Source organism: Fundulus heteroclitus, chromosome 20 (assembly GCF_011125445.2).
Source record: "Fundulus heteroclitus isolate FHET01 chromosome 20, MU-UCD_Fhet_4.1, whole genome shotgun sequence".
Taxonomy (NCBI): Eukaryota; Metazoa; Chordata; class Actinopteri; order Cyprinodontiformes; family Fundulidae; genus Fundulus; species Fundulus heteroclitus.
This window is the reverse complement of record NC_046380.1, coordinates 2749922-2768727: the sequence shown is the minus strand read 5'-3', so window position 1 is coordinate 2768727 and position 18806 is coordinate 2749922. Positions and strand designations below refer to the sequence as shown.

At 43.0% G+C, this 18806-nt stretch overlaps 2 protein-coding genes across 3 annotated transcripts in view; one reads left to right on the top strand and one right to left on the bottom strand.

The window, feature by feature from the left end:
- The window catches only part of LOC118567219 (nuclear factor 7, brain-like), a gene marked incomplete in the record, with an annotated part of 854268 nt that overhangs the window by 680305 nt on the left and 155157 nt on the right, over positions 1-18806 (top strand).
- si:dkeyp-87e7.4 (uncharacterized protein LOC557283 homolog) overlaps positions 15114-18806 on the bottom strand; it is a 30289-nt gene continuing 26596 nt past the window's right edge. For both annotated transcript variants that reach the window (XM_012854825.3, XM_036151808.1), the window contains exon 2: positions 15114-18079. In XM_012854825.3, coding sequence (XP_012710279.2) covers positions 16999-18069 — 1071 coding nt within the window. In that variant the 5' untranslated portion in view covers positions 18070-18079 and the 3' untranslated portion in view covers positions 15114-16998. The remainder of the gene's footprint in view (positions 18080-18806) is intronic.

The window sequence follows — 18806 nt, the reverse complement described above, 5'->3', positions numbered from 1 at the left end:
GTTTCTAACATCAGTTACAGATGAATCTGAAAAGTGTGGCATGCATGAGTCCAGCTGTTCTGGTTCTGGTCTCAGATGTTCTTCAGAGAACCACCAGCATCATGGAGACCAGGGAACCCAGCAGACGAGTCAGGGAGGAAGTTCTGGTCCAGTTTACAGCAGGGTCAGGTTCTACAGAACCTCCCAGAGTTCTGATCATCATCTGGACCTGGAGAGAGGATGGACCACCTGCAGACCTACCAGGACATGGACGTCCACCAGAACCAATGGTGTTCAACTAGTTGGACCATAAGGAGCGGTGTCGTGGTTCAGCACAGCTGGACCCATCTAGCCCGTCCTTACTGGTACCGGTATGAGCAGAACCCAATTTAATCAGGATTTAAAAGGTCAGAAATAGTAAAATTTTTCCCTGAATCTCTCCAAGCTGGAAGCTTTAAATTTTCTAAAACACCGACATTCTTTTCCCACAAAATCTGTATAATATGATTGAACTTGACATTGTAAAGTGCCTTGAGATGACATGTTTCATGATTTGGCGCTCTATAAATAAAATTGAATTGAACAAAATTTTTGGTTTCACAGCTTTTTAAACACAAGATGCCATTTACACCTGTGGCTCGTTAAATATGCAGATTCCTTCTGTCTCTGAGCGTCTATCATAGTGAGGTGAGTAGAGCAGCCAATAATAGTACTCAAGTCAGAGCAGCGGTACTTCAACATATTTATACTCAAGAGTAAAAAGTATTCAATAAGAAGGCTACTCCAGTACTGAGTACCCAATAACTATGCAGACAAAAGGTATAAGGTTATGTGTAAATTCTGGTATTTTAAAGACAAAAGAAACACTTTTCTAAATCATCGTCTCTACATTAAACTTGAAAGCAATACTTACTGCAGTTAATTTATATCCAGTATGTTAGAGGGTGGGGGGTGTTGGCCTAGTGGTTAGAGCAGCACGCTTGCACTCAGAAAAGGAGGCAAGTACCCGGTTCAATCCCCACTGCCTGCACTCTGGGTCCCTGAGCAAGACCCCAGATTGCTCCCCAGGCGCCGCACATGCAGCCCACTGCTCCCCAAGGGGATGGGTTAAGATGCAGAAGTGTTATTATTGTTATTATTGTTATTATTAACAGTGCAAATAATTTCCAATAACAATATCTACTGTTTACTGTACGTTCATCTGACCTCCAAATATCTCAGGGAGCTCAGCAGATAGAAAATAACATTAAAATAAAGCTTTTGTACAAATAAGAAATCTCACTTTAACATAAATTCCAGGTTTTTGTCTCTCTGGAGCATTTTCTGTTAAAACAAGTTTGTTCTTTATTCATGAAGTTACTCACAGCAGGAACAGTAGCCAGAGATTTTACTCTAGTAAGAGCAGCGATACTTGAGTAATAATATGACTCAAGTAAAAAGTACAGTGCAGTAAAACTCCTAAAAGTACATTTTGCTGAGTAAATGTAACTGAGTAACTGTAACTAGTTACTACCACCTCTGGGCGCAGAAGTGGGAAGCTGACGGCTATAGAAGCTTTATAAGAAGTTATGAGGCAAAGCAGCACAATTTAGCCATTTTCTCTCCATATTATTGATAGTATGCAACACTTTGATGATACACAAGGTAAATATGACCAAAGGTTTAGTCACATGAAGGAGCTATTCAGTGGAATCACAGGTCTGCCAGGCACACTGCCCACTAAAACCTGTGTGGAACAAATACGCTGATTCAGATTTACTGCAGGTGATGTGGATCTATAAGTTTTTTTTTTTATTTAATTTGTGGTGTTTTGTAATGTTTTTGTTGAAAAAAGTAGGTAAAACTCAAATAGATAAACCTTTCTTTAATTACTTGTAAATCTGAGTGACAATAGTGGAAAAATACTCTTTATTGCCTTACCTTCACTCAGAAACCTAAAGTCTGCATTTACATGTTGTATTAAGCCATTAAAAAAAAGTCTTCAATTCTGACTTTAGTCTGAGAATTCTGAGATTTTTTTTTTTTTTTTTTTTAAATGGTCCTAATCCTCTTCTTTAGATGCTTGCTAACATATAAATAAGAACTTTTACTCAACTTGTCCAAGAAAGAAGCACAGTTACAGGAACCAGGCCACAGCAGAACCATCAATACAGATTTATATTATTAAAATGTTGCACAATAACCCATTTGTCTAAATCACATTTTGGCTGAAGAGTTTGAAATTAAGACTGTATCTCAATATTCTCCATCTCTAAATTTCTTTGGAAATATAAACTCCCTCGTATTAGTTTAAAGACATTACAGAAAACTAAAGATAGAGGTGGACTAGATCTGCCTAACTTCCATAACTACTATTTAGTTATAAATAGGCTACAATACATCTCAAAATGGATAAAACATAATCCCTTAGATGAGCCCTGGATAGACACAGAACAGAAAATATGCAATAATGTCATGATTTCTGATTTGCCGTTTATTAGCTCCAAAAAACGGCATCCATGCTTTAAAAACATCAATATCAGCTCTACTCTGACAGGATGGTGGGAGTTTCTTAAAACGACGAAGTCGTCACTTATCCCATGCAGTCATACACCCATCTGGAATAATCCTGACATCCTACAAAAAAAATAATATGATAAACTTTCCGTTCTGGAAGAATAAAGGTATTGAATACATGGAACATTTATTTGATGAAACTGAGTTTATCACATTTGATAGATGCAATATGGTATTAATAAAAATAAATTCTAAGAATTTCAACTAATTAAATCTATAATAAAAATTAAAGTAAGCTTATTAAAAGTGGTTTACAAATTCCAATAAATATACTAACCCCTAACCTGACAACAGCCAGCTGCATGTATCGCTCCGCCTAGCTCCACTCACATACATCTGGGACACCGCCATAGGGATTGCCTTTACTGAAGGCTGGGCCTTATCAAAACTCCTTGCATATGATTGGATAAGCCACTTGTCTGTCATCTTTATCAACGTGCTATTTCAACCACTCACACCGAAGCTAACCTGTGACGCTGATGAGACCGACGCAGGAAAAAAAAACCTTTTTTTTTATGTGTTTGCGGCTCTAGTGCAGGGTTTCCCGCAGCGCTATCTTGGCGAGGCGGCCGCGGAAAACGTGTCGTCCCTCTCCCCCCCGCTCCGCGGAAAACGTGTCGTCCCCCCCCCCCCCCCCCCCGCGAGCCGGTCCGCGGAAAACGTGTCGTCCACCCCCCCCCTCGCATAAGCAAATTCCTGCGGGAAACACTGTAGTGGCTCGCGTTTTATTGACAGTGAGCTGACAGGAAGAGGGGGAAGACAGGCGGCAAAGCGCCGCGGGTCGGAGTCGATCCCGGGCCGACCGCGTTGAGGACTAAAGGCCTCCTTATATGGTTCGCGCTAACCGCTAACCGCTCCGGGGACGCGTCCGCGTTGCGCGTCCGCGCCCCGGAAAACAAAACTTGCCAAATCCGGTCGGGAGAAGGGCGAAAACATGGTTTCCACCAACAAAAGCCTTAAGAGCCGTTCTCTGATGTTCTTTTAATGAAACAATATTAGGTAGATTGGACAACACGGAAGAAATAGCAGCATCAATGCTAACGCTTGCTTCCTCGATGCGAGCCGCCATTGTTGTTGGAATCTCACGGTGGCTTCTCCACTACGTCACATCCATGAAACACCCGCCCTGCGTCCTGATTGGCCAGACCAAAAATTTGGTTGGGGAAATCACTTTCAATCAGCCGTGTCCCAGATGTATGTGAGTGGAGCTAGGCGGAGCGATACATGCAGCTGGCTGTTGTCAGGTTAACTAACCCCACCCCCACCCCCAAAAAATTAATAAAAAATAGTTAAATTATATAGGATACTATCTAAACTAGATGATCTCTTCCTATTATGAAATGGGAAGAGGATTTATCAGTCAGCTTTGAACAAAACATTTGGGCTCAGATCAGTGACGTGCCAGGCCTCACTTGTCATTATGGAAAGAAAGAAAATATATAATGATGATAACATAATAAATTGTGATTCACTCAGTCATTTGTGATAAAAGTTCTTTTTTTTATCTAATTTCTTCATTTTTTTTATATCATATTCTATTTAAAATTGCAGACACTATTTTCCATGTAAATCCTTGGTGGCGCTTGATAACGAAGCCGGTGAGGCCGCAGCGAGCTTGGTCTCCCCTGGGATTGCGCAATCCCATGTTAACTGCACTGGCTTCCATTCTGTCAATGCATCTTCCTGTCTCTAGATCATAAATTCAATTGTTCAAACAGTTATGAACTGATTTTCCACAATTTAATGTATGTAGATAGCTTATTGTGTTTTGGTCATCAAGCTGTGTGCAGATAACATGTTTTCGTGCTGCTGGGCGATCATAACCAGCAGAGAGCTGGTTGTAGGTGAGGCCTGCAGTTCCTTGGCCTCTCGGCAGGGGGCGCTCAAGGAGCACCGCTCCTGATCCTAAAACTGTAGAGTGACAGCAAGTTATGGATGTTTTATTAGCGAGTTTTGCTAAACAAGTAAAGCACTAAAAAGACTCTAAACATCCAGCTGGAACAGGACTGATGAAGGAAGGCTTTCCTCCCTGGCTGTGAGCTCCACTGAGACTGAGAGACTTTTAAAACTGAAGATAAAGAGAACTTTTACTGGAAAATGAAGATATTTTGTGCAGAAAGAGCGCCGCATGGACTTCATTTATAAGCAGAGGTAAGACAGCAATAATTATTCATGTTTTGTTTTTGTAATTAAATGGATATTTTTAGAATCTGTTACAAATGCATAAATCCATCATAACTCATAAACTGTTACCAATCAAATGACAAATAATTTAGTTTTATTTTTTTCCATCAAAGAATCAATATTTTTTCCATGTCTCTTGGTGAATTGATTTGGCTCAATCAGTCTCTTTCAGCACTTTGCAATGAGTCTACTCTGTAGAGTGTATATATTTGTAAATCTGACTGATGACGTCAGTGCCTCACCAGCTATAAACCCTACCGCACGTCACTGGCTCAGATATGTTTAAGAACAGATGGCTCTTTCCTGTAATATGAAGGGGGAGAGGCTTAAATATGGAGGACTGGGTGTGGTGTTCATGGGAAGGGTTCTGATTGGCCCCCGTCTCCAGGTGAATGGGTCCATGGGTCGTCTGTGCTGGGATCAGGCTGGGGGGGCTGGGTTTGATGGGGTCTGCTGGGAGTACAGCATGTGTGTGGTGAGTGCGTGTATGTCCCTTTCTTTTTGGTAAGAGTGTTTGCATGTTGGGCACTAGGGTGGAACATGTGAATGTGTACGTATTTTCTTTTGTCAAATCATCAGGTTAGTTTTTGTACCTGTAATACATTATCAGCTGGTTCTGCTGTTCTTTATATCTCTCTCTGCAGGTGTAGAAGCAGACTCAGAGGATGTTATATCACTCTCTCCCTCTCCTCTCTTTTACCTTTTCTCCCTTTTAGCATTTTGTCTGTTTCTCTCCTTTTTTCCTCTTGTACCTGTTTCTGATGTTCATTGAACATGAAATAGTCCCAGAATAAATTATAATAAAGCTTCTTGCCGATATAAATCAAGTGGAGCACTATGATGAAAGCAGTAAGGCTCCACTGGTGGAAGTAAAATCTGTTGGGCTCTTTTTGGCATTAAGACAACAATTATTAATGCCGCATTACCAGAGAGGACATAAAAAAAATAAAGAAATTGTGAGTTTCCATTTAAACCAGCATCATTATTTCTCAGTCTGGTTCTGTTCACCATCCCTCAGATCCGTTTGGTTCACTTGGTCCTCACTGACCTGTCTGCCCTACATGGCTCCAGCGGCCATGTTGGATCCCCACTGAGAAGAAGAGACTATTCTGCCCCCCCCAGCTCTCCCTCACCTTAAACAGCCTCCCTCCCTGCACTGATGGAACAGATCCACATGGCTGAACTACTCCCTCCGTCAGATCCAGCCCAGCAGGCCCATTCAGGTCGTATTTGGACGAGCTTATCTATGAGGAGGAGCTGGTGGAGGTTTCTGCTCCAGCTGCTGAGCTCCCCTCCCCCCCTCCTCACACAAAGAGCTGGGCTGCAGCCTGGAAAGCAACGCCGTGAAGCCCGGAGACCCTGACCTCCACGGCTGCAGGATCCGCTCCAGCTGGTGCTGCTAAAGCTGAAGATGTCGCTTATCAGGGGGAGGGGTAACACCAGCCAACACTCAACGTTTCTATAAAACCTTCTCCAGGAGCAGAAATACTTTTCTACCTCGACAAAGTTAAGATGTGAGCTTAGGTCTGGCTTCTTTCACTTCTAACAGATTCCAGCCGTTTCTTAGACCTCCTGCATCTGTTCCTGTCGGCGCCACAACGCAGCCGCAGCCTTTCAATACTCAGCCTATAAGGTCCTCTGAATAATTAAAGCTGCAATCACTGCAAACACAAAGATGGTCCAAACCTCCAAATGGGTGAAACCCAGGAACAAAACTTCAATATATTTTACACAAACAGAAAAAAATATTTTAGCAAATTGAATTTTTAGGTTATTGTGCAGAGATCAGCTGCAGATTAATTTACTGCATGAAGCTTTAATCTGTTAAAGCGTTTATAAGCAAAGGAAAAGCACAATCAGCACAGGTGAAGCTGCGTGTGGAAGCACCGCTACTCCGGCTGGGCGCTGTGAGAGCCGGCCAGATGTGTGGAGATCAGTGTCACCTCCAGAAATCCCAAAATTTCCATCAGAACAGCCTCAGATGCAGCAAACAGCTGTTAGGGATGTTACAGCTGGAAGCATCAAGAGCTTCTGCTGAGAAATTCAGCTGCACAGAAGCTTGAGGACATTAAAGACATTCCAGGTATGTCGCCACCAGTGCAGAGCTTATTCAGTGTCAGCAGGAGGTAAACCTAAGTGAGACTTCTGGAGGAGAAGGGCAGCAGAGAAGCCACTCCTGTCCAGGATCACCATCAAACAAACAGAGGAAACATCTGCAGGGAGCCCAAGGACTGAAGATCATCTCTGACAAATCCTCCTGATTGTGACATCTGGAGAATGTGAGAATCTGAGAGCCGCCATGAGAGTCATGTGAGGTGCTAACAACGAAGCATCCTGATCCAAACCATGTGTGGAGGTCCTCTGAGGGAACCACCATCTTCTTGTACCAGTCCAGGAAGTTTGCTGGTGCTCTGTAGATTTTCCAACATGATGGAGCTCTGTGTCACATAGCTACAGTGACGGGGATCAGAACATGATCTGTAGTTAAGGAAACGCCTCAGATCCGAACCCCACGGAGAACCTGTGGCCAGTTCTCAAAAGTTGGAAGAGAACCTGAAGGTAGAAAACTTCAAGGACTCAAAAACATCATCGTCAGTAGAGATGTGAGCCTGATGCACAGCTTTGTTTCTAAAGCCCTCAAAGCATAACAGCTAGAAGGCTTAGTGGTGGTGGGCTGATGATGTTTGCTTCTCTGGCAGACCTGGTCTCCCTTATTGAGAAGACAATGAACTCTTTAAACCAAAGTGTTTCATATTCCAATGTCATCAATCATATTTCTCCAATTTTAGCTTCCCTTCATTGGCTTCCTGTTTAATCAAGAATAGAATTTAAAATTCTTCTTCTAACGTATAAAGCCCTTAATAATCAAGCTCCATCATATATCAGAGCTCTGATTACCCCGTATGTTCCTAACACAGCACTTCGCTCTCAGACTGCAGGTCTGCTGGTGGTTCCTAGAGTCTCTAAAAGTAGAATGGCAGGCAGATCCTTTAGCTATCAGGCTCCTCTCCTGTGGAACCAACTCCCAGTTTTGGTCCGTGAGGCAGACACCCCGTCTACTTTTAAGACTAATCTTAAAACTTTCCTTTGTGACAAAGCTTCTAGTCAGAGTGGCTCATGTTACCCTGAGCTACCTCTATAGTTATGCTGCTATAGGCTTAGGCTGCTGGAGGACATCAGGGCCTATTTCTCTCACTCTGCTGAGTTCTCCTACTGCTCTCCAATCTGCATTTTTTTGTTATTTTAGCTTTTAACTTTTGTTCAAATTTTTCTTATAATAGAAGGTACACCTGGTCTGGCGTTCTGTTAGAGGATGATCTGCCTCCCCTGGATGATGGCACAGCTATTACCCTCTAACATAGAAAGTACTCCTGGGTCAATGTGAGCTTCTGTGCTTTCTGTGTCTCTGCTCTGTCTTCTCTAACATAGAAAGTACTCCTGGGTCAATGTGAGCTTCTGTGCTTTCTGTGTCTCTGCTCTGTCTTCTCTAAGCCCCAGTGGGTGGAGGCAGATGAGCGTTCACACTGAGCCTGGTTCTGGTTCTGCTGGAGGTTCTCCTCCCTGTAAAAGGGGAGTTTTCCTCTCCACTGTCGCTTCATGCATGCTCAGTATGAGGGAATGCTGCAAAGCCATCAACAATGCAGACGACTGTCCACTGTGGCTCTATGCTCTTTCCGGAGCAGTGAATGCTGCTTGGAGAGACTTGACAAGCAACATTCACTGGTAACTGGTGATGAGACATTAATTTGATCCAGGAGCGTTAGGGAAGTGATGCATCTGAAGGTCAAGGATAGAAGTTCTCCAGGACTGGATCCGGGTAACCCTGGTTTAGAATCAGGCTTTAGTCCCACTGGTAGCCTTCGGTGGATGGTTCTCTACAAACTCATTCAGGAAAAGCCCAAAATAATGATTATATGCTTGATAGAGAGATGCCAGGTAGAGACAAGGTCCATCCATTAGTCCATTGTCTATACTCGCTTATCTTTGGATTTTCTGTGAGAAAAGATGTGTTTTCAAGTTTCTCTCTAAATAGGTCAGGCGCAGAAGCCCTCATTTCCAACATGGCCATTGTGAACCACGCACCATCAGCTTTGTCCTTAAAGAACAACAAGTGCATAAACAGATAAGCCCAATTTAGCCTGACACAGCCCAGATAATGACCCACAAAGAGACTTCTCAAATCTCAGCAGGACAAAAAGTGGACCCCCGTTGACCCCAACAGAGAACCAAGAACCTCTCTCCCCAGACACACGCCATCTCCCCACTCAGCCCAGACGTCACTTTCCTGGACTTCACCAACAACATGAAAGAGTTTTTTTTAAGATTGGGAAACAACTAAGACCCTGGATACATCTGAAATCCACACAACCACCCTGATAGCCCAGGCTCTGCTGCTAAACCAGCATCTTCCAAAAGCCATTTGTGTCTCCAGGTAAAGAGTCCGGTACAAACTATGTTTCTGAATGTTTACAGGCCTCCTAAGTCCACATCAAACTTTTTTAATGATCTTAGTGACCTATCTGTGATATGTGTTGATTATGACCGTTTTATTCTCTGCTCGCGCGCTTGACCTGCTCATTCCATGCTCAACACCAGCTGTGCGCTCCCTTGGCCGTTTCTCCGCGAGCGTCGTGCGAGAACAGTTTTTCCGAGTTGAGCTTGGATTGGTTCCTGCGATCAACCAGAACGCTCCATTATATATTCAGGTAAATTTGTAGGCGGCGGCAAGAGCTGCTATAGACGGTGATTTGCCCTGCTTTATTACCAGAGGCCAAGTTAATGCCATCCAGACAGGGGCGGTTCTAGACAGGGGCCAACAGGGGCCCATGCCCCTGTAGAAATGGTCCTGGCCCCTGTTATGGCCCCTGTACTAAAGACATAACATTAAATACACTTCTAATAATTACTTGCAATGGCAAAGAAACCATAACTGGTTTGTCACTTTGACCAATTTTATTTTTTGCCTATACAGTTTTACTCTAAGAAGGATATAAAAATTAACATGTTTCACATTTAGCTTTAGCTGTATTGAGCTGGGACCAAAGTTTTCAACTGCTAGATCAGGGGTCTGAAACCTGCAGTTCCAGAGCCACAAGTGCCTCACTTAATATTATTACACAGTTAAATATTGCCATTTTATTGTTTCATTTTTTTGTTCTGTGCCCCTGTGAAAAAACACTGGCCCCACCTTGGCCCCCCTGGTAAATTTGGTCTAGAACCGCCACTGCATCCAGAATAAGTGATTGATTAAGAAGTTTATTTTTTGAGAACTCTAGTCCAAAGATTACAACTTTCTACTTGTTAGAATTTAAATACAGGAAATTTAAAGTTGTCCTGCTTTTGATGTCATCAAGACATGACTGCAGTTGAAGTAATTAATTGGATTCATCAGGATTTATGGATAAATATAGCTGAGTGTCATCAGCATAACAGTGAAAATTAATCCCATGCTGTCTGATAATTTTGCCAATCGGAAGCATATATATAGTAAAGAGATTTGGTCCAAGGACTGAACCCTGTGGTACTCCACAAGTGACCCTAAAGTTTGAAGATTTATTATTAACATGAACAAACTGGAATATGTCCGATAGATAAGATTTAAACCAGCCTAATGCTTTCCCCTTAATCCCTACAATATGTTCAAGTCTTTGTAGGAAAATATTGTGATCGACTGTATCAAATGCAGCACTGAGATCTAATAGTATAGACACAAGTTCATTATCTGAGGCCATGAGAATATCATTAGTGACCTTCACCAGAGCTGTTTCAGTGCTATGATGAGCTCTGAAGCCTGACTGAAACTCCTCAAGTAGGTCATTACTTTGTAAATGTTCACAAAGTTGGTTAGCAACTACTTTCTCAAGAATTGTATATAAGAAAAGAAGATTAGATATAGGTCTGTAATTTACTAACTCATCTTGATCAAGAGATGGTTTCTTCAGTAAAGGTTTAATAACAGCTACTTTAAAATCCTGTGGTATATATCCCATTTACTAAGGATAGATTAATCATGTCTAAAATAGTGCCACTGATTCAGAGGCAATATCTCTTTAAACAACTAGGTTGGGATTGGGTCTAACATACAGGTAGAAGGTTTAGATTAAGCTAAAATTTTTAGAGCAGTAGAGCTCAGAAAGCTCTGCTTCTAAACAGTTCGGACACTGTGCAGGTTCTAAAGATCTGAAAGCTGCCTCACTGAGGATAAGGTAATCATGTTTGGGAGGATGCCAATTATTTTATTTTTAATGCAATCTATTTTATTTATGAAGAATCCCATAAAATCGTTACTACTAAGAGATAAGGGAATGGGTGGATCAATGGAGCTATGACTCTGAGTAAGTTTGGCAACTGTACTGAAGAGAAATCTAGGATTATTTTTATTCTCCTCAATTAATGTTGAACAATATGCTGCTCTAACTCTGTGAAGGGTCTTGTTATACAACAATAGACTGTCTTTCCAGATTAGATAGGATTCCTCTTGGTGTGTAGAGCGCCATTTTCTCTCCAATTTCCTAACATTGTGCTCCAAGGAACGCAGCTCTGAATTAAACCAGGGAGCCAGCTTCCTGTGAATAATCACCTTCTTTTTCAAGGGAGCTACATTGTCTAATGCAGAACACAATGAGGAAGTCGCACCGTTAAAGACATCTATTTGTGAATGGGAAGAAACAACATTGCTGCTATCTGCAGGGCGTTTCTGCAATTATGAAAATTTTAAAAGGGGGACAGACTTTTTAAAGTTTGATACAGCATTATCTAATAAAGATCTACTATAATGGAACCCTCTTTTGGGGGTGGAGAACTCAGATTAAACTCAAAATTATCATATAGGACAGGGTTGTGAGGAAATACTGTTAATTCAGCACAAGGTCTGAAGTATGAAGCCAAGAGTGCGTCGCTTTATGCATATTTTGAGCAAAACAAATTGAATCTAGGATAGTTTTAAAGGCTACCTTAAGGTTATCACATTCTATGTCAACATGAATGTTGAAATCCCCCACTATAATAACCTTGTCAGTGTTTAACACCAAATCAGATAAGACGTCTGACAACTGATCCAAAAACTGAGTGTAAGGGTCTGGTGAACGATACTAAAAAACAAACAGTAGAGGTTTTATTGCTTTGCAGTTTGGATGAGGGAAACTGAGGGTTAAGTGTATTGATTTTTCTTAGATTTTTATGATTTGTTTTTTTTTAGATCCGTTTTTGATCTATTCAGTTTTGGCCGTGGGAAAGACACTGTCCCAATAGGGTAATGGGTGGGTAACAGTACAGAAGCTGCAGAGAGGTGTGTTAAACTACGGCTCTGCTTCCTGGTCTGGACCCTGGGTTGTCAGCATTTAGGAGAACTAATAAATCCGGTGTAGGTACCAGATTGGCTCGGGGCCCTGCGCCTTCTGATGACGTCACTATACATGATTGGTTTAACGTTTGCACAATTACGCAAAACATTGTGATTGGTCTGGACAACTTACTAAAGTAATTATAGCGAGGTGTATGTTTTATTCGAGAGTGGGATTGCGGTTTGTAAACAGACAGTTTTTATGAAGAAATTCTCCATGTTTGCTGCGCCTCCCGATGACGTCACTTTATGGCAACGCCACTCAAACAAACTACATTGAGCCCGCGTTCTGCATTTGTAACGAATCAATTTTATTTAATTAATTTAGCGGTTTCTTTTTTCTTAAACACTTCAGGCTTAAAGATGAACATGGAAAAATGTAATCTTAGCAATTCATGTTTTACCTCACAAAATTAGGTAAAATATTTAGGTATAATGATTAACAAGGACCACACTGATAGTTTCCCTTCACAATTTAAAAGAAAATAATAATAATTGGACAAATGAAATTTCTCTAAGGTTGTAACTTAGATCCTGCAAAATTACCGATTACATTGTCAGACTACCACACAAGTATTCCAAAATGATGTTAAAAGTTTTCATGCCTCGATTAAGTTACTGGAAAATAACCGTAAATTAACAAAATAAAATTGATTTGTAACAAAGAGAGAGACCGCGGGAGCAATGTAGTTTGTTTGAGTGGAGTTGCCATATGATGACGTCATCGAGAAGTGCAGGCCCCTGAGCCGATCTGACCACCCGAGCCGATCTGGTACCTACACCGGCCAGATTCCTAGAAAGAAGAGCTGCACCATCCAAATTAGGATGGAAGCCGTGTCTACGGATCAGACCAGGTTTTCCCCAGAAAGTTCGGCAGTTATCAATGTAGCCCACGTCGTTTTTAGGACACCACCTAGACAACCAGCGGTTGAATGATGACATGCAGCTAAACATGTCATCACTGGTCAGATCATGCATGGGACCAGAGAAAATTACCGAGTCCGACATTGTTTTAGCAAACATACACCAAGAGCAACACAAACTTTAGTGACCTCCGATCGGCGTAACCGGGTGTCATTACCGCCAGCATGAATAACAATCTTACTTTATTTACGCTTATCCTTAGCCAGCAGTTTCAGGTAGGAATCTATGTCGCCCGTTCTGGCCCCTGGCAGGCATTTAACTATGGTCCCTGGTGTCTCTAGTGCCACGTTTCTGACTATTGAGCTCCCAATAATCAGAGTTGGCTTCTCAGTGGGTGTGTTGCTGAGTGGGGAAAATTTGTTAGAAATGCAGACGGGTTGGTGGTGACCTGGGGGCTGGAATCTAGAGCTATGCTTCCTACGAACTGTCACCTAGCCGGCTGCTTACCCGACTGCTGCTGCTGGAGGACCGCTATGTGAAGTTAATCTCTTTGACTCCGTGCTAGCAAAGGGGCCTCGGGTATCAGCTGGTTTTTCAACAGCACCGAGCCGGGTCTCCAATTCTAACACCCTCGCCTCCAAAGCTACAAAAACACTACATTTATTACATGTACCAGAAGGCCCGTTTACACTACACTTTTTTTTAACCGAGCCGAGACCAGTCCGAGCTCGGTAACCGAGATAACTCGTGTGTAAATGGTCAGCAGACTGAACTGGACCGCGCTAGACATAACCGGACCGCTCTAACTGCAGACCAGTTCCTGAGTCGGTCTCGGACTGTTTTTTTTAATCCCGGTTATCTGATAACGAAGAGCGCATAAGCAGATCGCGTCATCCCAGTCAGCTGTCCGCAGGTTTTCCGGCGTGTCTGGCTACACGTCCCGATTCACACTCCATTCAGACAATTTTCAGACATTCATAATACTAGCTTCCTTACCATGCCACATAATTTCCAGTGATGATTCTGCTTAGCAGCGTGATGAACCTCAGTGTCTGTTGTTGTTTCCTGCATCTGTAAATCCTTATTAGACGTTCGTTTGTCTTATCCACGTCCCAAAAGCCGACTCTGTCTAACCATAACATCCTGAATGTTACGAGTGCCGCTATTTTGATTTGCTAGGTCCCGCCTTCAATCCCAGAGAGCAGCAGTACCGCAGATCGTCACTAGGAGGCGAGGAGCAACCAAGGAACCGGGATAGTGTGGTTTGTAAACGGTCGTCTCGGCTTGGTTAACTGATCCAATCTCAGACTGGGCTCGGCTCGGCTAAAAAAAAGTGTAGTGTAAACAGCCTTCTATCACTAAAGGAGGAAGAGGAATAACATCTGACACAGGGAGCAGGAGATAGGGGAAGAAGCTATTGTGGGGCTATAGCCAGGCTAGCGCCCTCTTATCACGCCGAAAAAAAGCAAACCGTGTGAAACACAAGGAGTTCTCAAACGTGATGTGCAGCAACAGAGAATGTTTTAAAAGTGCTTATTAAAGATAAAAGCGAGAGTCTGGAGCAACAGACCGCAATTCACACCGTGACAACAGGAAGTGACAATACGCCTTACCGCAAACAGGAATACGTTCAAGACCCTTACATCAGGGGTCTTTAATCCTAGTCCTCAGGACCCACTGACCTAGGACACAAGAGTTGAAGACCCTTGGTCTACACCACAATGACACAATTTTTCTCGAAACTGTGCGTTTCTACAAAGGGTTCCTTTAAAGATTCAAAATCCTCCCAGACCCCGTTGTGTCCACCGGACAAACGTACTGTACCTACCTGTGCGGGGAAGTCTTGGCACATGTACATAATGTGTTAGTGGTGGTACATTTTTTAAGCAGGGAGTGTTTGTACGCATGTCCACATTTCTGTTGAGTTTCAAAGAACATACCACCTACAGGTGACAAATGACACCACTAGTAGCGCTTCTACAAGCGTTGTCTGCTCAAAGATCCCAAATAAAACGTAACGTTGGCTTAGTAGCTTCTGAGAAAACTTACCTGCGTCTCCATAAAGTTTTACAAAATACAGAAGCTGAACCAAAAAGCTTTTGGCTTAAAACCTCAATGTGTCTGCAGCCAAAAAAATTTAAACATATTGTAAGAATTTGCCTGAAGATTTCCCGCATGAGAAGGAAGATTCTTTTCAAGTCATTTTTATTGAACAAAAATGTTTTCAAATATGTAGGAAATACAGTATAATACAAATGTTTCACAAACGAGACTAACAGAAACAGTCTAGAAAAGGGCATGAACAAGATAGCCTGCATACAGACGGCGGGGGTGGGTGAGGAGATGGGGACACAAACTTCACCAGAAAAGAGTCTGTGACGGTGATCACCCAACACTGACGCAGTCTCAGTTAAAACAGGGAAACGGATGTCTTCATAGAAAGGACGTCACGGCTTTTATTTCTTCACCAAATCAATAGTGTCTAGCATTTCATTAAGAATTCACTCTTTTTCCTTTAAGACTCCACTTACACTACAGTCTGCTGGTTGTTTCACTGGATGAGATCTGGAAATTTAGCAGCCTAGTTTTAAACTCTGTTCAATGATCTGAACAAGTAAAAGCTTCAGAAAAGCAACAGAGAAGAATTTTTTTTTTCTCCGGCCTACTTTCCTTTTGAGGATCAGCATCTTTTTGTCTTATCAAACGTGGTTTTCTCGTAAAGAACACATACAGTTTGACACAGATGGCATGAAAATGGATTCGGCCAGTTCCTCACAGTATAAAAACGCTGGAGAGACAGACGGGGCGTTGCCATGCACATCCCAACCTGCAGGGGGCAGCAGTGCTGTCAATGCCGACACGAGAAGTCACTGTTCCTGAATGCGGCTGAACTAGAAATTAACATTGACATTCTTGGACCAGCACCAACAACGGAAATTTAGCACCTGTTGCACGAACCGCTGCGGACTCAGAAATTCGGTTTTAGGAGTTGTTTAAAATCATCTCGGCAGGAACGTGTTTCGTTTGCAGGACCAGCCAACAATAAAACCCTTTAAATGTTTGAGCAACGATAAGAACCAGGTTGGATTATTTAGCTCAGGGCAAAGAGGAGTTCGGATACAAAATTTAATGCAAATTTCATCTGGGTCAGAAATTACACATCTGCATCGCAGAGATTAAGCACAGGAAGTGTTGCTAACAGCCGATTATTCTATTTACCGGTACTGTGACCAATTAAGCAATTAAGTGGACTTCTTGGTCTTAAACAGTGCCAATTATCAGAAAGCATCTGAACTTCTCTTCAACCACAAACCTCAAAACACGAGAAGTCCAGAATTACATTTTTGCAGTCGTTTCCATTGTTGTTTACGTTCTGTAACTAAGAGACATCAAATATTCCCTGCAGTAACATATTTTATATAACGCATTTCTTAGTCTGTTGATGCACCAACCAAAGGAACACTTTGTGAATAACTTAATATCTAATTCCTGTTTCTGTGGGCCCAAACCTTTACTGTTCGTTCTCCCAGAGGTAAAAAAAACAAAAAAAAATAAACTAAATATTTTACCCCTTTTAGTTCAAAACAGTTATAGATATATATAAAAAACAGAAACTTTTGTCCAAACGAGAACTTCCTTTATCCTTCTTTTAACAGAAAAGAGGTAAAAACAAGTCAAAATACTTACATTTTTAACAAAATGCGCTTCAGTTTAATTGGGTTTAAATATTTTCACAACAGCAGTCCGGACTGGACACCTTCTTAAAGGGCAGGAAGTTGACCCCTCTCTGCGGACGACTGGAGCTCGCGGCTTCCTGTTAGATTGTGGCGTTGCATCGACTGAACACAGTGAACATGTACCAGCACGGGGACGACGGATGGTGCTCCTCCAGGCAAGCTGTATGTCAAACGCTTCGGTCACATTCCACAAGTCCCGAAACTCGTCTTCGGTGTCCAACACCCGGCATAACCCCATGTAACACGTCTGCTACGAACACGGACCCGGCCCGGCGGAGGCCGACGAATGGAAAACACTAAAGTCTGCTAAAAGGAGAGAGTTTTGAGTCGAGGCTTTCACTTCTTCTGAAATCTGAAGTCTCTCAGCACATGGTTGAGAGGTTGGATCTGAATGACCGGAGAAAGGTTGACCTGCAGGATCTTCTGCGCTTTCCTGCAGGCCTCGGCCACAGACCGAGAGTCGTCCACTTTTATCACTTTCCGTCTTAAGTTTTTCTTGTCCTTCCAGCTACTCCTCTGCCTCGTGGAGCCGGTCATGCCCTTGGAACCCGGAACATCTTGGTGTAGGCCGTTGCCCCTCCAGCCGTTGCTCGTCAAATCTGTGTGAGTCTGTGAGAACGCCCGACCGTTGGCATAGAAGACCGGAGCAGAATCTCCGATGAGAGCGCCGTCCAGTCGGATCGGGCAGGACAGACTCTTCTGGCTAAACAAGGCCACGGCTTTGGTGGGCGCCCCGCCACCGTTCTGAGAAGGCTGAGAGGGTATTCCTGATAGCGTTGGAGGATGCTGCTGCTGCGGTGAAGCGGTAACGGCGAGCGTCTCAGACTCCCAGACAGTTTGGATCTGGAGTCTGGCCGTGTGGAAGCCCGACAGACCTTGGATGCTGGTCAGTCGGAGGCACGGCTGCATGTCTGCCTCGACCGTTTCTACAGTTCGAATTGGCGTCCTGCTGCAGACGACGGCGTGATGGTCCACTAGCATCTCTGGAGGCCGGATCCCTTGAATCCTCGGGTTGCTCCGCTCAGTGGTGGTCCAGGATGGGTGCACCTCCCGCTTCTTGATCTGAGGCTTCCTCTTCCTCTTCTTGGTGGTGGGTCTGACATTCTTGTTGACCAACTTGAGCATTTCTTCGGTCATGGGCAGGCTCGTGCAGGAGCGGTAGCAGTACACGTCCTTGCTGCGGAGAACGGTGGGCTTGTGGCCTTCCTCGCTGAGCTCCTGCAGGAAAGTCACAAGCTCCTCAGTGCTGGAAAGGTCTCTGGACATCGGGCTCAGGATCTTCAGAGCATCCAGAAGGACGTTTTGGCCTGCTGAGGAGATGCGGGACCAGGAGTGAACAGCCCTCCGCTCCTCATTGGTAAAAGCCAACGGCCGACGGACCATGGGACCTTGAGGTGTGGCAGCCATGTTTGTGAACCTGTATGGGGAAAATAACCACAGAATTAGAAAGTCACCGGGTTAAAACCGAGGCCTTACAGAGGGCCAGGCTTTACTTGTTAGCGCGTCGTTAGAGCAGCCTGCAGCGAGCCGCGAAGGTAAACGTCACACTAGTGAATTTAATCCAAAAATGGTTAGCTGACACCAAATTTGACAGATTTTTTTCAGCTCTACAAGACTTAGTACGGTCAGCATATTTTGTACTATATGAAAATATTTAACAATATTACGGACGCTAATTTTATATCGGTTTAGCAGTAAAATGTCATTAAATTCAAAATTAAACAGGCTTTGTTCTAAAGTATCTTTTTTTGTGCCATTCTCAGGTAGGGCTGGGCGATATAGGAAACAAAAGCATGTTGATAAAATAGAATTCATATTTATCAATATTGATAATCCTCAACAAATTAAAAACACACATTTTAAGTGCAGCCCTGGCCATTTTATGCTGACATATTTTTAGATACAGAACGAACAATCACTGAATTCAAACTCAACTAGGGCTGCAACAACAAATCGATTAAAAAAAAAATAAAAAATCGACAAAGGTGTTGGCAACCAATTTCATCGTTTATTTGTTGTTTTTTCATGGAGCCGTTTACCTGACCTGCAAGAGGTCGCCTTTGCTGGCTGACTGCAGAGCGATGTAAACGAAGCTAGGCGGTATTTTCAAATACTGCTTTTTTGTAGTAAATTCTACTAATGAC